We start from the raw sequence: 19,468 nt of genomic DNA on the forward strand, positions 1-19,468 counted from the left end.
CCTCTATCTTTAACCGAGAAAACTATGAAAAACTAATTCAATTAATAATTAAAGAAACAAAAATCCTAATTTTTCGCAAAGTAATATTTTTCAAAGAAAACTCATAAGCTTCAATTTGATATGTCTACTAAACGAACGATCATGAGCTCATAACTCAGGGCCCTCAACTGACCATCCTTGTTTGTTATTCTAGCTACTACATCCACGCAACAGTCATCATGTGACGGTAATCCCAGTCCCTCACCGTTCACATTTTCGGTCTGCTGCATCGGTAATTGGTACTATTAATAACAAAACAATGGAACCCTCGTATTAGCAATCCCACTGTGTATGGCTCAACTGTCCAAAATTCGATCAATAGGAATATTCTTACGCCGAAAAAGGCGACATGTGTGTCGATAAGATAGGAATAGTCTTACGCCTAAATGGCTATTGTGTAATATACAACAATTTATCATGAGCAAAAAATGTACATGACAAAGTCGACTCTGTTACAGCTGAATAGCTAAATGAGCCTAATAAAATAAACAGATGGGTTAAAAAAATCAATTTTTGTATTCTAGAAAAAATCGAGTTCTACTCAAAAAAATATCAACAGATACTGTAGAATGAAATTTGAAATCGAAGAAACATGGGAGATCCTAAAAATATGTGAAAATCTTTAGGGTGTCGGTTTTACCCAGCTTTCCCCTAATGAAAAAATCGGCAATTACTTTTCGGGAAACCCAATAAATAGTTTGTGTAGACTTTTCCAGATTTCATTGGGAGGAGCTAAGTTAATTAGTGATATGGAAATAATTCATAAACAATCGAATGCAATATTTGATCGACGTAAAAGAAATGAAGAAATAAAAATTCTTATTCTGCTCGTAAGAGCGTATATCGAATTCATGTAGTCATAGATCGGGTGTATTGGCGGAGCAATGTTTTTGATTCAACCTATTATCCATAGCTAGGAAGTGCATTCTGTTTCGCTCTTTATGAACGTAAGTTACCGGATCAGCGACTAATCAACAGCTTTTTCTGTCCTTTCCAAAGGCTTTAAGGGGTTATTCTAGTGTAGAGACACGAATTTCGGACGTTTTATCGAGCTTCGAAAAAATAAAACAAAGAATATTTTTACCATTGATTATATCATTATTATTTGCTCATCTATCTTTTGACAATAAAACAAAAATTGAACGGAGAAAAAAATTCATAACTAGAATAGTTGAAAGCTAATGAAGTGAGAGAATTAAAAAAAATGTTGTGCCATGGCGTACACGATTCCAGTCCTTCTGGTTATCTGAATAAAAAAATCGAACAGATTCTGGATCAGTAAAGATGCCGCTATCGCATGAACCTCGGACAAGCCAGAAACATATTTTTTGACAAAATGGAGGCCGTTTGAAAAACAAAATTTGGTTCAAAACTTTTTTTCTTACGTTTCCCGATTTTTAAAAAATAGTGATCAAAAAACTAATTTTTTTAAAGGTTCATATAGAGAGATGCCTGCATCGGTTCAGTAGAACTTGAGATATCGTGTTTGAAAAAAACTAGTTTCAAGAAAAATTTTGAAGTCCATTGTAGCAGGTTAGATACCGCATCACTTAAATGGATCTAACTCGGTAAATAATAGGATTTCCGATAATTCCTTTCTAGGGTATATTCTTAAATGCCTAAACCACAAAAATATGAAGGAATTTTCTTTTGATTTTTTTTTCAAATTTCTAGACTAGAATACTGCCTTAAACGAGAAAAAGAAAGAGAGAGAGAGAGTGAGAAAGAAAGAGAGAGCGAAAGAAATATCGACAAAGAGAGAGACAGAGAAAGAGATAGCGAAAGAGAGAAGAAAGTGATAGCTAGAGAGAGAGAAAGAGCGAAATAGATAACTAGAGAGAGAAAGAGCAAAAGAGATAGCGAGAGAAAAAGAGAGAAGGAACAAGGGGGTAAAGAGAGGTAAAGAGAAAAGGAAGAAAGAGAGAGAAAGAGAGAAAGAAAACAAAGGGAGAGAAAGAAAGAAGGAAGAGAGAGAGAAAGGGAGAAGGAAGAGACAGAGAAAGAGAGAAAGAGAAAAGGAAGAGAGAAAAAGAAAAGAGGGAGAGAGAAAGAAAGAAAAAGAAAAGAGAGAAAAAGAGAGAGAAAAAAAGAAAGAGAGAGAGAGAGAAAGAGAAAGAGAGACCCTAGCTTTGTATCATATCATTATTAAAAAGCTGAGATTTTTTACATAAAATATAAAAATCTCAGGAACGCTTAATTTTTCGTTTTTGTGATATGCAATTTGCCCCATTTTTATGCTCTCCAAGAACAACTCCAAGAACATACTAATTTTACAAAATTTGTACCTTCAAACCGCCTGATCAATTTTAGATCTTTCTAATTCAAATGAAAAGAATTTGAATTTAATTTTTTGGACAAATATCGGTTTTTTGAGCAAAAATTTTGAAAAAAAATGTGTTGATGGTTTTTATGCTTTTTGATGTGACGAAGGAAGAATGTATTTCTATAGTCACTTTTTTTTTTGAATATAAAGCCAATATATTACAATTCTTTTTTTTTTGAATAAAAATATATATTAACAACCGAAATACATGCCATCTTGAATTTTTGATGTGTTACCCAAAAAAAGGTGTTTCAAAGGTTAATTTTTCTTCTAAGTTGTATTGGCACGACAGCCAATTTTTCAGACCACCCCCATTCTGAATTATGTACCCCAAGCGCGAAATGTAGAATACGTATCTTATTTTTTCGGAAAGGAACAAACAACGAAGTTTGAGCAAAATCAGAGCTAATTTTTTCTCGGTAAATCCGTTTTCCATGAAATCGCTGACATTTTGAATTATTAACGTTGCGTTGTGCCACACTTGTACGATATAACCATATATATAACTCGTGCAACAACAGTGTTTCGGATATCCTTTCCACACGATACACAAAAAGTTACTATGAGAATGGCACAAAAGAAAGGAAAACAGGTACCACCTGTATTATCTGAACGTATAATGGTTTTCTTCGCTCACCAGTCAAAAACGAAAATGTGAAGGTGTCTGGTGATGTGGATCTACTACGATAACCAAGAAAATATAGAAAAATTGAATCCTTTGTCCCTGTTGGCAAAAAACCGTGATAGTTGATCCTCTTGAGGTGAATTTCTCACCAGCTAAATCATTTGCCATAGACAGGAACAGGGAGTATTCACTCATTCGAAACTATAAGATGGATGCCCGTAAACCTCCCAGCCAAGCTCCCGGAGCTCCTGACAAATCACTAACGATATGTGTGGTCTATCCTTGTTCTGACAGAACACAATTCGTTGAATTACCCAGATTATTTGCTTCAGGCGGTCCAGATTTGTTGACTTTTAGATCCGAATTGAAATTTTTAAGCTTAAGCGAGTAACAAATAATGTTGTCACAAATTGAATGCAAAATATTTGTAAATGTAAGATTGGTGTAAAATAAAATTGGAGGTTTCTGAATTCCTGATCCATTCTTAATTGTGTCTTAAAACACGGCCGGGAACATAAAAATAAACAAAATACCTCCTACCGAAATGAAATGTTTATATTTTAAGAGTGAGACTCGGCTCGGTTAAGGAGAGGTGAGAAGTGAATGATTCTGCCAAATAAATATTAAACAAAATGTTAAAATTTTCAAAAGATTCCTCTTTTCTGAAAAAAAAATACTTTTAATCAAAGTGATATACTGAAAGTACAATTTACAACAAAACATGAAATATTATCACTTATAAGATAATACATTATATAAAATGATCGGAAAATGTTCCAACACGTAGTATTTTTCCACTAACCATTTAGATTCGCAAAGAAAACAGTGTTGATAATCCGAATGAACCTGTCTGTGGTTAGTGCGCGGTGTATTAACGAGCCTTACCTTGTGTAACGTGTTGTTTTTTTCAATTATTTTCCGAAACAGCTGCGTGCTGTCAACCACTGTTACGTGAAAGTTGCAATTTCAGACAAGCTAATGCGCACTTATAGCGCACATTTCGCGAACAGGAAACAATTACCCCCACCACCCACTGCCTGCCGGGTTGATGACAATCCTCCTGCTGTTGTTCAGTGCAGTGTTTTCTCGAGCGAACGTTTTCTTTTTGCTCGATCATGACGTCAATCATTGTGCGCCACTGAGATGAGGGTGGAAATGAATTTCACCACATTCTTCTGTGGAAAATTCCATAAACGGGAGGCATTTTGCTCGGGAATGTTTGAAGATAAAAATGCCATCAGGATTCAGTGTGGGAGAAAAAAGGGAGCCGTCGGATTGCGAAGCATTCGAGTTTCGAGTGCGAATATGTATTAACGAACAAAAAAATCATACAACATTTATGAAATGTTTTATTTTGTTTTCCTTTTCTAAATGAGTGAATTTTTATGATTCAATTACCGAAAAGGTCGACAGAAAAACAAAAATGGAGAACGATAAACGATCCTATTTCAAAGTATCAGCACCTATTCATGCTTCTTTCCATGAACTTTTCAGTTTAAAATGATCATTGAAGGTATCATCCCAACGCATTTTCTCGAAGTAATTCAATTGAACCAGAACATTCAGGTTCAAGGATAACTTTTTTTTTTCCTATTGTTGTTTGCCTAAAATGTGACTAGCGTGAACAGTAAATCGAGATGGAGGTAGCGAAAAAGTAGAAAACATTCGTCATCACCAAGTCTAGTCATTACCGGTAGTGATAGAATTCGTTGGGTCTAGGCGACCACCGTTGAATATCAACGATCGAACAACAACAACAACAACAGCAAAAAACCGTTAATTAAAAATCACCAACATACCTTTTCCCGTTCACGACTAGACTTTATAGCGCGCGCTCATTGAATCACTTTTTAGACATCACTGGAACGACAACGACCTAGAAAGTCCATTACCTTGGGGACGGTTTTTTCACCAAGATCCTTTAACAGCCACCATAGGGGGGGTTTGAATATGAATAACTAATTCATCAATATTGGCTGTAATTTTCTCATATGCATACGCCTGTTGTGTCGGGCTGCTTTCATGAAACTATAAACATCATTTTGGATGACGCACAAGGCAGCAAGGCAACGCACTCAACCCCGTGAACATCGATTGTAACGTCTGTTTCACATCAAACAAATTGAGTAAATAGAATGGCGACAGACAATTTAACTCGAGACAAAACCGGCAGCGATACGCTGCTATCGGACAGCAAAGAGTATGTTGAACGCGCTCTGTCTAATAGGACAATCGCTCCAGTTAAGTTTCTGATGATCTATAATTTCGCGGTGATTCATAGTTACCCAAACCGCAGGTACGGAAACCGTTATTTGAAAAATATGCAAACCAGCTGTCCTGGGGATTACGCTTATTTATACGATGAATCATTAGTTCGCATAAGTGGTACTGATGGAAAAAAGTCATTGCTTGTGAGGATCGTTTTGTTATTTTAGGTTCAATGAAAGGAGCAGGTTCGATGAGCATACGATATTTGATTCGTATTATCGAGTGTTCTGGGGTCTAGCATTTCACTGATCACTGTACGTTATATCGAAGTTACGCTGTATATGGAAGAAACAAAACAGTGTTTAAATAACCCATGGTTTTATGATGTTATGAGCCAAATTCCTGAATTTCATGAAATCTTGTAACTGATTGTTTTATAATAGAATTGTATTCTGACTTATTTCCACCATTTAAGGGGTAAAAGGTCCAGAGAACGATTGTGTAACATTTACCCGAAAGACAAATGCAACAAATACCTAAATTCGACAGGTACCCGAATGGTACATTTACCCGAATGCAATATTTACCCAAAAGTAACATTTACCCACGTGTACTATTTACAGCTATGTTGAATTAAAAGTTATTTTCATGTTTAATCCTGATAAACGTTATTAAAATGATCACATTCATACATTAACTACTTCGGGGGTAGAGCAAAAACGAGAGAAAGAGTGGCTTTGTGTACTATATTTTTCAATGTTATGAAAAAAAATAGTTTCACTTTTATATTATCTAAATTCATAATTTTGTACGAATGATGAACTTTCAAATTCGATTATAAACATTATCCAGTCATTTGGATCACGTGACCCATACACGTAGAAGAAAGTTGTCAATTCCCAGCAGTCGGTATAAATTCATAGAATGTGATATTGAAATTTGTTAAAAAAATAAAAAAAAGACAGATGATTCGTTGGATAGGGATAAAGTAGGTATTATAACACAACGAGATTCTAGAGCATTTACGAGAAACAATGTCACTAGAATATCATTTATCTGAATGAAATGTTTATCCGAATGGCGAACTATCACGAACGAGAAAGAAATATTTTAAAAAATAATATAAATTTAAATTGATATAGTTGAACATGACTCGACAGAGAATTTGTATTATTAATTTATTGTTTCGTAATGAGTTTTATTGTGGGGTCAATGCAATGGGGGCGAACTCCCCATCTAACGAGGATAAGGAACAGAGGTGGCCCCAAGCCGCTTAGGTGACATTATCCGAGTTGGTCCCCGATCCGACGTCGGAAACGGCGAACTCTCGCAAGCAAACCTATCATTACAAATAAGCAAATTTATAATAAAAATTGCGCTGTGGTGGCGTTAATACGTAAGTACCTTTTTTTCTTACTAATTCTTTTCACATTTTCAAGGCATACACGTAACTTTATATTTTTTATATAAAAATTACCGTGTTCTTTCTCAATGATCTCGTAGCCTTAAAGAGCAATACGGTAAGGAAAGAAAAGGGAATGTTTTTCGTGCTCACACTAGTTTCAAAAATGACACAGCAAAGCCTCCAGCATAATTTTCGAATTTCCTCATTACAATTTTTCATTCTACTTCGTATTGTTGTTGCTCTCTCATGTTATTTTGATGCTATCATATTTATCAACAGGAGATTCGACAAAACTCATTACACCCATACCTCGCTATACGGCCGCTCTTTATACGGCATTTCGCTATAACTCTTCAATTAAGACACATTTTCGATTTACGGCCTAAAATGTTTCGCTGGAACGGCATGAAATCGGGGTTTACAAAAAAAAATGTTGATGTCAAATGTCTTCATATTGCACGAAAAAAATTTTTATTTTTGTCGAAAGTTGACTCTGAGAAAAGCTTCTACTTGTGTGATTTTTCGGTTTTCAAAAAACTCAAACTTTGAGGTCATTTTTTCCCATACATCCATTGACACTCTAATGTATTCATCCTTTGACCGTTGACATATATTTAATGTAACATGAAGTTGTTCCATGTTATTATTTTATGTACAAATGTATGTATTTTTGATTTAAACGACAAAAATGCATTTTGAATGATAATTCATGTTACATATTTAACAAATTTGGACCGGTCCGATTGAATTTGTATTATAATAATTGATTGCTTAGACGGGTTTTCGCTTTGCGGCCAAGTTTCGTGGAACGTATCTAAGCCGTAAAGCGAGGTATGGGTGTATCCGATTTTTCCTTCCTCATTCGGGTAAATGTTGCATTCGAGTTAAACACTAACATGAAAGTGTAATCTCTGTCATATTGAAAGGCACGAAGCCTGTTTTGAAATGTCAAAATTTGAATGAAAATTTTTACATATCCGGAATATCCACGATTGTCCACGATGAGGGAAGAGGGGGTTCAGATAATGTCCACGTGGACGCGTTGAATGAGTAGTATAGAAAAATATACTTACATCTTTAATCCATTAACGACCAAACTGTAAAAAATATTTTTTAAACAGAAGCCATTGGTGTAATTTTGATTATTGGCGTTACTGAGACCCTAATCTTCAAGAATTTTTTTTTCGTCCTACCGTTTTCCGGAAAATGACAAAAAATCGAAAAATCGCCAAACAAAAACATTGGCATAAACCTACGTTTTTGTTTCTGTAGGAGGTTCAATCCAATGGTTTTTCCCTACAACACTATGTGTGATCTTTTATCAAAGTTATACTGTAGAAAAGTTTACTTATCTTTGAATTTTATAAGATTACTAGCTGACCCGGCAAACGTTGGTCTGCCATATAAATTGTTTCTAATGAGCATTTTGGTTGTTAAATAAAAAATAACTATTGTATGGTAGGTGTTTTTAAATTGTTTTAACGATCTATGTGATCGATAAGATAGAACGAATGAAACGATTTGAGTGAAAGTGTGTTAGATGTTTATGCTGCCGGAAATGACTGTGCGCATTATCATTCGATAATCATACGTGAAACACTCGAGACTCATCTATTATATCTTTTTCTATTGTGTTAATATTGTTAAGAAGAAAAATGTCGTTGCGGAGCAACTCAGAAATATCAGTGCAACCATAAATTTCATGGCGTATCTTTCCGAGTATGATTACGGCCCATTCTTTCAAAAAGATCACACGAATACGTGGGTATGCGATCTATTACCGCAGATGAAAATAAAAAGAAATAAATTATACATTTTCTCAAATAAATGTATGCAGGAAAATGAAAATTATTACTCGATTACTTTGAATATTTAAAATACATAATCCTGACCCTAACTTAACTATTTTTCTTTACAACCTCGTATTTCAGTCTAAACTTTATCCATGGTATAAAATTATAATCAGACACAACTTTCCTTCAAGATCTATCCCCAATTGCAGAGAATGCGTTACATACATATTTGATACGGGAGAGCAAATTTGTCTTATTTTTTGTTTGTTTTAAAAGCGTGTTTGTTACCACCGAAAATCTATTATCATTTTCGCTTCATATAAATGAAACACGAAGCTCAATGTCATTCATGTCGAATCGCATGGCAAGACTGCCACATTTGCACAACTCGGCTGAACTTGAGTCGAACGGATTTGGAATTCCCGAGGAAAGTACACTATTGATTTCCTCAGGGCGTATTTTGTCAACTAACCAAACTTAACATGGGTGTATGAGGTAATCCTCGCTTTTGCCTTTCAGACGAATACATCCAACAACGTGGGGGATTGAATATGTGTAATGTTGTAATAAGGCTGATTAAAGACATAATTTTTTGTTTGAACACACTTGCTGTAATTCATGAAAATGCATTGCGTTTTGGTCTGGCAATAGCAAAGGCTGTGACGGCGTTGCTAATGATAGCGTCTCGCAAAAGAATGTATTCTTCATAGGAATCGCAGTCGTTCGCTCTCTACCTTCGCATAAACGTCGATAATGAATTGTTGGTACAGTTCAAAACATCACAGAATGATGTTGTCCTGGCCGAGCCGAATCGTCAAATACACATAAAAATACATCGAGCTCTCACCACGCTCTTGTTTGTTTCGTTCCCTCTAACCGCATGTTCATAAATATTAATTCAAAATGAGAATTGACATGCATAATGAATAATGTAACTGTGGCGAGATCTCGTTGTTTAATGTTCATGCAATATCTGCCTGGGTTCGTCCAGTACGGACGGGGAATTTTGTCAAAAATTTCTTCATACATGCATTAGTCTCACACATATTTTAGAAATTGTCACTCAGAATACAACCAAGGCGTGTTTCTTGGCAAAGAAACTTCAACTAAGTACTAATAAAAATGATGCAAGTAATATTACGATGAGAGAGCGAACGTTAGGAACGTTTGTGCCATTGAAGGAGAATATGGAGAGCGTCGTATGAACGGTATGTGTCGACAATGAACTCCAGATTATTGTTTCTCCTTCCGAAGCACAATTTCTCGTGTCGTTGTTCTGTCGCTTACCATGATTCCAGCAACGTCTTCAAAAACATGCGTATTGGACCTACACATGTGTTCTCCAGTTGGTGTTTTATCCGAATTGATGATAATAGCGTGATTATTATTTTGCAATCCGAGCATGTGTGATTCGAATAATTTTCAATAATTCATCGTACTTATTCAAAAAGGGTCACCGGCAATGCGCCTAACTTTAGGTAAATTGAGTATGAAATCTGTGAACGAAATTTCGATGAAACGAACGTAGCGTCATCTATCATTTAGCAAGGTATATACACACGTTTTGTTTGTAAAATAAAAAAAACAAAAATAAAAATATTCAGAATTATTATTTTTCTGTATAGGACCACCCTAATTGGTATTAAATTTGAAGTAATCGGTGCCCTAGCTAGCTGTATCATATCAAGTTTACGACCTATTCTCATGCCACCAAGTTTTTTTCTGCTTAGTTTCCTACAAATCAGTCAAGCCGTTTCGGAGAAGTTCGACCACGAACATCGTGACACGAGATTTTTATATACAGGGTGGGCCATTTAAAGTGGAAGGATTTGTTTTTGCAATAGCAAAGTAAAGAAGTGGAATTTTAAATTTTTTCTTTGAAATTCATTTATTTTGGTCCAAGGAGATTTGTTCTAACTACTTTTTGATTATGATATCTCGTAAATGAGCGCCTCTGGCCTTGACCGCAAAATGTGCCCTTTTTTCGGCATTTTCGGCCGATATGGCAGCAATTTCTTGTCGGATATTGTCTTTCAGCGCAGCCAGGGTCCTTGGTTTACCAGTGTATACCTTGGATTTTAAATATCCCCATAAAAAAAAAGTCAGGAGGCGTCAAATCAGGTGATCTCGGTGGCCAGTCATAATCGCTGTTTTTCGATATTAATCTTCCGGGGAACATTTCGCGCAATATTTGGTCGTGGCAAGTCAGATGGGTTAAGTTGTTGAGCCATTTGAATTTTATACGGAAACATTTTCAAATCAACACGAATTATGCGTCGGAGAGTGGTTCGAGCGATGCCTAACTCTTGCGAACGATGGCGACCTGATGTCGATGGAGTCTCTGCAACACTGGCTGGAACGGCATCAATATTCTCGTCGAAACGTCTTGGTCGTTGTCTGGACAGATGACTGGCATTACCAACACTACCAGACGATATAAATTTGGCATATAATCGACGTATAGTGTTGTCTCCAGGCGATGTTTTAACTTTATTTTTATTTTTCCACGCACGTTTAGTTAACACAATTGAGAAGTTATTTTGAATGTACAGCTGAACAATTTCAGCGCGTTGTTTAGGTGTGTATTGTTCCATGGTTAAAATTGTACTGAAATGACGCTTCCAACGCGGTATGACATTTGTTAATCTGACATCTCTGTCAAAAGTTATGGGGTTGCCAGATGCTTCCACTTTAATGGCCCACCCTGTATATAGATGTGGGGTTATGTACGTTCCGCACATAGTTGCTTTAAACCGAATTTTTGCCCAATAACATTGTACAAAATTTAATGAAAATGATAGTAAGTTGTAAGTATTAGACTAAGCTATCATTTGATGTCAAAACCTTACTATATCGTTGCTTCCCAAAGCCATGAAAAATTGTCAAAGTTGCTGTTTGATTTTTCGAACGCTTGGCATAGTATGGGTTAATAAAAATATATGAAATCTGTTCTACATTTTGCAGTATTTTTAAATTTTTTCAATTCTAATTTCGTATTTATCAATAAAAGCGTTGAGCTGCCTGAGAGTGCAACATATTCGAACATTTTTTTATCGACCGATAGCCTGGTCGGGTTCTTGATCAGTACGGAGAGGTGAGCATTATTTTCAGTTTGTGGAGGCTCCAACGATGAGCGATCGAGTTATTTCCATTCGTAGCAGAGGATCATGCTTTCCGTCAGGATGTTGACACTACCAAAGAATGTAAGAATTTTGTAATATTAAAAATTGACGACATTGTTTTCTATAGTTTAGTTTTCGATCCAGCCTCCTCTCTTAAATTGAAAAACCGTTTCGCTTCTCTCTTTAGGTATTTGTGGAGGTTTTGCCAAAATTGAAGACGAACAATGAATTCTTTCATGGATGCACTTACCATGTCTCTTGAGAAATTTTCTTTCTCAAGAAAATAGGGATTTTTTTAAAAATACGTTTCTAATGAATTGTCCGGAAAGTTCGTGCCGCCACTGGTGACAATCAAATCGAGACGCTGATCAAGAATAATCTTCGGTACACGACACATGAGCTAGCAATTTCATTACAAATATCTCAAACCACCTTTCATTATCATCTAGTGAGGCTTACTAAAATGCTGTAATGGTTTATATACTATTTGACCCATAAACATTTAATGGCTCGCATCTCCATTGGCGATTCGCGTCTTAAACGCAACGAGACACGCCATTTATGTAGCAAATTATAACGGAAAAAAATTTTGGAGCAAACGAAATGAAACACCGTTAGCTATCCCCAAAGTCGGTTTTCACACAAAAAAATCATACTTTATGTCTGGTGACATTGGGAAGAAATTTAGCATTATGAGCTTCTATCAAGCAAACCAGTCGATAAATCCTAACAAATACTCCTCGCAATAGAACGGTTCAGCGATCCAGAACAAACGTCCAAAATCAACCAATATTTTGTTTCCTCGCTTCGCTAATTTGCTCCGAACAGTCGATGTTGCCAGACAACAATTCGTCTTGCTAAAAGCGTTTCCAAGTAAACTAGTCTTCAACAATATTCATAGCCAGGTAGATGAGGTGCATCGTTTTTTTGGTAGTAGTCTCAGAGCATAGCGGATGGAATAACGTTGCATCTTCTCTATTCGGGTATTATGAGTTTGTTTGTGATACAAAGACCAGACGCATGTGGCATATATTCCAATACAATTCATACCATGCGGCAGTACAGAGACATCCCGGAATGGTTGAGAGTCCTACCGAATGAATCCCAAGATTGCAAATATTTTTACGATAACAGTGTTGATATGCTCAGAAGACTTCAGCTTGCTGTCCATGAGAACATCGAAATCTCGGATGAAGTCGACACGCTCAATAGCTTTGGAGTTGATTATTCAAACGTGAGTGCCGCACGACTGACGCCGTTTTCCTCAGGAAACGTGCCATCACGCAAAGATCGAGCGTAAATAAGCCTGATTGGAATTTTCAAGGCATCCGCACAGCTATTGAGAAATGACGGACCACCTTTCGAAGTGTCAACTTTTAATAAGGTTGTAACAATAGTGAAAAATCGTATATTACAACATACCAATGACGAAGGGGCAGATGAGTCATCATTTTGCACGTTTCTGAAGAAATCTGCAATTAACTTAACAAAACTTGCTGGTGTGTCTGCGTTTGTACCGGCAACCGTCATCTCGTTAGGTATCCGGTAGACTGTTTTCAGATTTCTAATGTAAGACTAGAAGGATGTCGGCTCACATTTCAGGTTTCAATCGATACGGTTGGTGTAACTTTGATGAGCATTCATTCTGCACTCACTATATTGCGTTTCGAGGAACTTGAGTTTTGCTCGGTTTTCGCAAAATTTTTTACAGTAAACTTTCCCGAGCCTTACGGACAACTTTATGCTGAATTCGCAGTTCTGTTGCCTATCATGGAAGTTTTTTTTGTGAATAGCTGAGCGTCTGCGCCTTCAGGTGCGTGATTCTGGAGAATTTTGTAAACCTCGTCGTAGAAAAGCGTAATAACTTTGTTCATGGGTGCGTTGTGCGTTTCAGTCCACAGCAGCAAGAAAGTCCGAAGTCGCACCGCTTGAAGTCGACGTCGTCAAGATCGCTCGCTTCGACAGAAATTTGTTGTTGAGATTCAATTTCAAGTCGGAAAGCAATCGGCTTGAGGGCCAACCTTTGAGAGCGAGGTTGGCGGATCGATGAGCTAAACACGACTAGATTCACTACAACTTGTTCGAGATGAGTACAGCCTGTCAACGTAACAGTAGTGCACAGAAGAGTTGTTTTTATAGCTATCAGTATACGGTCACCTCGCTGAAATGAACTTGTGATATCATTGCGGCGACAGAGGAAGATGCTGTATTTCAACGTTGGCACTGCTTTCACGACATCTGGGCGTAGACACGTTTCAATGAGGGCGATTATATCGTAATCTCAATTCACTACTTTCATGCGGAATTCGTTAGTTTTTGTTCGCTAATCTCAAACGTTATGGTAGCAAAACGTTAGATTATTACTAACGATGTTGCATTGCGGAAGACGAGCAGATGACGTTATAAACATTACGTGTACACAGGAATACACAGGAATATTCCACCAATTATTGCACCTTCAGATTATCACTTGTTCAGTCCCGTATCAATTTTTTTTTCAAAAGCAGAACTTCTGCAGAACTTCTTGAATAGCTTAAAAAGCATCTCGAGCAAGTTTTTCACGAGAAACCAATAATGTTCTGGAAGGACCACGAATGATTGTAGTACAAAGCGGTGCACGAATGTCGATGAAAAGTTTGCTTTTGTTTCTTCCCTTCAAATCGGCCCGAACTTTCCGTGCAATCCAATATTTTCCAAGATTTATGGAGTTGTACAGGAAGCTTTGGTAAATGAAACCATCAATCACGAGATGATATTGCGTTTTTATTGTTTTGACTAGATCATTTCAGCCGCTAGGTACCATCCCTACTCAGTGATGTGCTCTGTAAAAACGGAAGTATATCATTGAAACTTAGACAAAACAGTTTCTGCAAAAGCAAACTAATCTTAAAGCAATGATGGATCTGCAATTCATTGTACTCAGGTCATACGTACTCTCGCAGTTCATTGTACTCTCTAACGTCTATGAGATTAAGCGGCAATTTGTGCTTTGAACGAGTCAAAACTACGTTACAAAACATAATTTTGTTTATAACTTGAGTAGCGTGATGATATCTACATTGATTTTTTTTCTACCACTATTCTGTTTCGAGATTCAGCTTTTCTTGTATAATTTCCAATAACTGTTTTTTTAGCGAAGCCCTTCGTTTCAATGAAAGCTCAGCCATCTCACGTCGGTTCAAAATAACTAGAAAAAACAAGATTAAATTCCAATGTGAGGTTTCACGAATCCATACGTAGCAAATCCTCAATACAACATAAATGGATTCCGGAAGAAACAAAAGAGCGATAAAAATAACTTTCCCAGATAAAAATAAAAAGAGAAAATAAACCACTGCTATTAATATAATCAATATTTTAATCAATAAAAATATAGGACAGAAAATACGAACAATTTAATAATATTGTTTGTCTACTCTTAGCCACCATACCTTTTTTTACCGTTCTGGTCATTTGTCTGCCCTCAGCCACCACAGCAAGGAACTATACTAATCTTCTACTTTACACAAAAATTTAGCAGTTCACACTTTTTATAAAGGAATTTTAATATCTAGTGAACTTGTTCACGAATCAAAACGGTGCTTCTATTTTCTATCTATCTATCTATGTTCAAACCGTATTTAAAAATAATTCGAATCCAATATTTAGCGCACCACTTTAAAAATTTATTACCTCATATTGAACATACAATACGATAATCGATATCCAATCAATAGCCTTTGTCCAGCACTATCGAAATCTATAGTTCTTTGCCGCACTTGACCACCAGCCACAAAAACAAAAGGAAATATACGTTCACTTTGAACAAATCAGTTGACCATATAACACGTTCTTTTTGATTCTCGTTCTCTTTGAAAGAATACTGTTGGAATACTTGTCGTTCTCGGTGTTGAATTTGGCCGCGAATTTTAAGCGCTTTTACGCAAACGTTGCCGCGATTAGGCTTAGGCGAGCTGGAAGCCTTTTTGGATGAGAACAATGAATTATTGAAATTATTCTAATGACACCCATGCTCGGAATGCAAAATAACAGTCACGCTATTGTCGTCAATCCTGATAAAAAACCGATTGAAGAGCACGTGTGTAGATCCAATGCGCCACAGTTACTTTAATTATTAGGAACATAATTATTCATTTTGAATTAATATTCTAATATTATGTGGTTGGAGGAGACGAAACAAACAAAAGAGTGCCCTCGATGGATTCTTATGTGTGTCGTTTGATGAATTGGCGCAGTCAGGACAACGTCATTCTAGGATGTCTTGAGCTGTGTCAATAATCCATGGTCAATATATTCGCAAAGGTAGAGAGCGAACGACTGCGATTCCTATGAGACAATCAACAGAAGCGGTTCGAGGAATGATAGCGAGACGCTATCATGAGTAGCACATACACAGCCTTTGTTCAAACGACAGCACGTGTGTTCAAACAAAAAAATCATGTTCATCTTTCATAATCTTACAAGCTATGAATATATTGCATATAATCTCACAAAGTTATACATCACTGCTTTTTCAAGTAAAAATAATTACAATCAGTACGATAGCCATGTAGAAAAAATAATACCACGTTAAAAAATGCTCCCTTTTCCCTTTCTCTTAGGTACCTCGCTGGTCGACTGAACGTCATCACCAACACCGAAGCCAAGGGACTGAACACATTCGTCGGAACATTCGCCCTTCCCTCGGTGATATTCCTGTCACTTGCCGAACTGAACTGGAGCATCGTTAACTGGACCTTTTTACTTTCGATTCTTATCTCGAAAACGATCGTATTCCTGGCGGTGGGCATCATTTCTCTGCTGGTGGCCCGTCCCCTTAACTATGGCCGCGCCGGAATACTGGCGATTTTCTGCACCCAAAGCAATGACTTTGCCATCGGGTTTCCCATTGGTGAGTAATTACTGACAGTGCACTATTAAAAAAAGAAGCATAAAACTCTATTTTTAATTTTAGTCACGGCATTGTACTCCAAACTCCATCCGGAGTATGCATCATACATTTATTTACTGGCGCCCATCTCGCTGGCGATTCTAAATCCTATCGGGTATGTTCTGATGGAGATCTCGAAACTGAAAGCTGGATGCGCTAATCAGGTATTAATCTTTTATACCATGGCATTTTTGTTTGATTTGATTAGCGATTCGATGGAATTTCATCATTTCCCTTTCGACATGTATACTCGAGTTTCGTTGTTATTATGCATTCAGTTGTATAAGGGAGACAAATTGTCTAGTTTAACGTTTAGCATTTCCATGTGCCACTCATGGTTAATTAAAACTGTGAACAATTGAATTGTTCACGTCTCCGTTACAGTTGTGGTTAATAACGTTAGGCTCAGTTACGTTGCATTCTACAATTCGCATATCACAAGCGAAGCTTACGACAATGAATTTGTAAACACTTTCAGGGCTCGGAAACGCGTCGCTCATCCATCCCTCCATGCCCGCAACTACCGGACTCCGACGCCTCCGGTCGCAAATTGCTCAAAGGCAATTGTCTAGTCGTAATGAAGATAATTGAATCTATCTTCTTGAACCCTGTGCTACTGATGACGGTACTGGGTGTGATTGGTGGTCAAATCTTCCGGGATGGCCTGCCGGTCCTTCTCTCCAGCTTTCTTCGAGTTTTCGGCGATTCCTTCTCCGCAACGGCACTGTTTCTGCTCGGATTACGAATGGTTGGGAAAGCTGCTACCCTCCAGGGGCCTGGATTCATTCTGCCGGGTATTCTGATTCTTGTGAAACTACTCGTTCTCCCGTTGGTAACGCGGCAAATCGTAAACATAATGAACGCAGGGGCCAACTTTACCGAAACAACCGATCTCAGCACATTTGGCTTCCTCTACGGAACGTTTCCCGCTGCTCCCGGCGTGTTCGTGATCGCAGCACAATACAATCAGGACGTTGATCTGATCGCCAGCAGCATGGTGGCATCGACTTTCATCAGTGCACCCCTGATGTTCATATCGGCTAAAATGATTACCATCACGAATCTGAATCCATCGGATTATCTGAACGAGTTCGACAAGTTTGCGTTCGACATCAGCATCGTCGCGATATGCTGCTCAGTTTGGATGCTGCTGCTGTTTACCTTCACCAGGAAGGTGAAGAAAATGCCTCAAAGAATCACGAGCTGCCTCATTATATCGCAGTTGATATGTAACATTGGAGTACTGATGTGGTCCACATTCGAGCAAAACAGTGGATGGAAAATGTATTTACAGTTCTACTTTTTCACCATTGGATGCTACAGCAGTAGGCTTTGGACTGCTTTTCTGGCGATAACTATACTGTTCCTGCAGTGTCGTAGCTTGTGTTTCGTTCTGAAACTGTGGCCTCTCTTTGTGAGTATTCATGTTTCAAAAATTTCGGTTTGTCAACTAATGAGCTTTTATATCCTAGATTGCAGTCGCATGGGGCGTGCCTACACTGATTGTGTCACTACTGTTTATGCTTGACACAAAGAACATCACACCCACAGAAAAACGCAATCCAAGCTTTCAATATGGTAACGCCCAAGCAGCCATTGCGGTATTTCTGTTGGTGATGTGCTTCATCGTCACGGTCGGTTGTCTGATTCTTCATCAGCGTTTCAAGAAGCGACACGAGAAATATATGAATCTCTCGAGAGAAGTTTCTTCTCCGGACACCGACACCAGTACGGTTGGATCAAGCTCGGTGACCAACTTGATCCAGGAAGCAACGAACGGCCATGGCTCTCTACACAGACGACGGCAGTCTATAACCTCGAGCGATGATGAAATCCTCAGGGCCAACAGTGGAACAGAATGCGAGGGAACAAATGCTGGCGGGTGTTGTTCTAGCGCAGGTGCGGCTAGGACTGTCGTAGACATAGAAGATTTGAGAATCCAAAGGAGTATCAGTAATGACATTGAAAGGTTAGTTAACGTAAAGAATGTACTCGAAAAAAATGCAACAGTTTCTTTTGTGTGTAACTTTTTATTGCATGGGCAAAAATTCATGAAATTTGGGTAAAACTAGTTTAGAGTGTAATGTTTACATGTGCAAAAATATCGTCACAATCTATCTGAATGGCCTTCAAGCAAGAACTGCTTCGTCAAAAAATTATGGATGCGATCGTGGGAAATCCAGGCCAGTCTCACTGTTGGATCGCGAAACAGTTGGGAATCGTCTGTTCAATCGTGTTCCATGTGGTAAAATCGACCCAGCGGAAGAAAAGCGAAGACGGCAGACCCCGTGAAGGCAAGGAAGGTGAGGGATTACTTCAAGCGCAATCTGAACCATTCGATTCTGGACGCAGCCAAGAAGGTTTATTCTTCTGTCTGGTTCGTCCAGCAGAAAATGAAGCGAACAGGACTTCATGCCCTCAAGGTAAACAGAATACGGCGGCCAAATCCCGCGCCAGGAAGCTGTTCCGCGAGTTGCTTGTGCAGCCGAAATGCATCGTAAAGGACGACGAAACGTACATTGAAGCGGACACCAAGCAGATCCCGGCCTAGAGTTTTTTGTCGGCAAGTCCCGCCTGGATGTTCCGGAGAAATTCTCGAAGAAGAAGGTCGACAAATTTGCCAAGAAGTACTTGGTGTGGCAGACGATCTGTGGATGCGGCAAATTCAGCAAGCCGTCCTTCCATGAAGGTGAAGCTCTGTTTTGGCTGGATCTGGCATCGTGCCATAACGCGAAACCGATGATGGAGTGTTACGAAGCCAACGATGTTGTTTTTGAAACCCAAGGAGCTAAATCCGTTCAACTTGTCAGAACGTTTCCCAGTAGAAAAATTCTGGGCGATTATGAAGCGCAAGCTTCGGAAAACAGAAATGGTCTTTGATGACAGAGTGGATAAAAGTGTGTAAGAAAGATGGCGGAAGTGTTGCGCAGGTTTTGATGGGTAAGGTCAAGGTCTTCTTGGTCTAGTGCAGGGGTTTTCAGATTTTTTTTATGGCAGAGTACTTTTTATAACAGCTGAAGCAG

At 38.0% G+C, this 19,468-nt stretch overlaps 1 protein-coding gene across 7 annotated transcripts in view; it reads left to right on the forward strand.

Annotated features, from left to right (window-relative positions):
- Nucleotides 1-19,468, forward strand: part of LOC129769635 (integral membrane protein GPR155) — a 48,210-nt gene that overhangs the window by 15,006 nt on the left and 13,736 nt on the right. For all 7 annotated transcript variants that reach the window (XM_055772017.1, XM_055772021.1, XM_055772019.1 and 4 more), the window contains exons 3-6: nt 16,117-16,406; nt 16,470-16,609; nt 16,924-17,859; nt 17,918-18,414. In XM_055772017.1, coding sequence (XP_055627992.1) covers nt 16,117-16,406; nt 16,470-16,609; nt 16,924-17,859; nt 17,918-18,414 — 1,863 coding nt within the window. The remainder of the gene's footprint in view (nt 1-16,116; nt 16,407-16,469; nt 16,610-16,923; nt 17,860-17,917; nt 18,415-19,468) is intronic.

The sequence above is a fragment of the Toxorhynchites rutilus genome, chromosome 2 (genome assembly GCF_029784135.1).
Source record: "Toxorhynchites rutilus septentrionalis strain SRP chromosome 2, ASM2978413v1, whole genome shotgun sequence".
Lineage (NCBI taxonomy): Eukaryota > Metazoa > Arthropoda > Insecta > Diptera > Culicidae > Toxorhynchites > Toxorhynchites rutilus.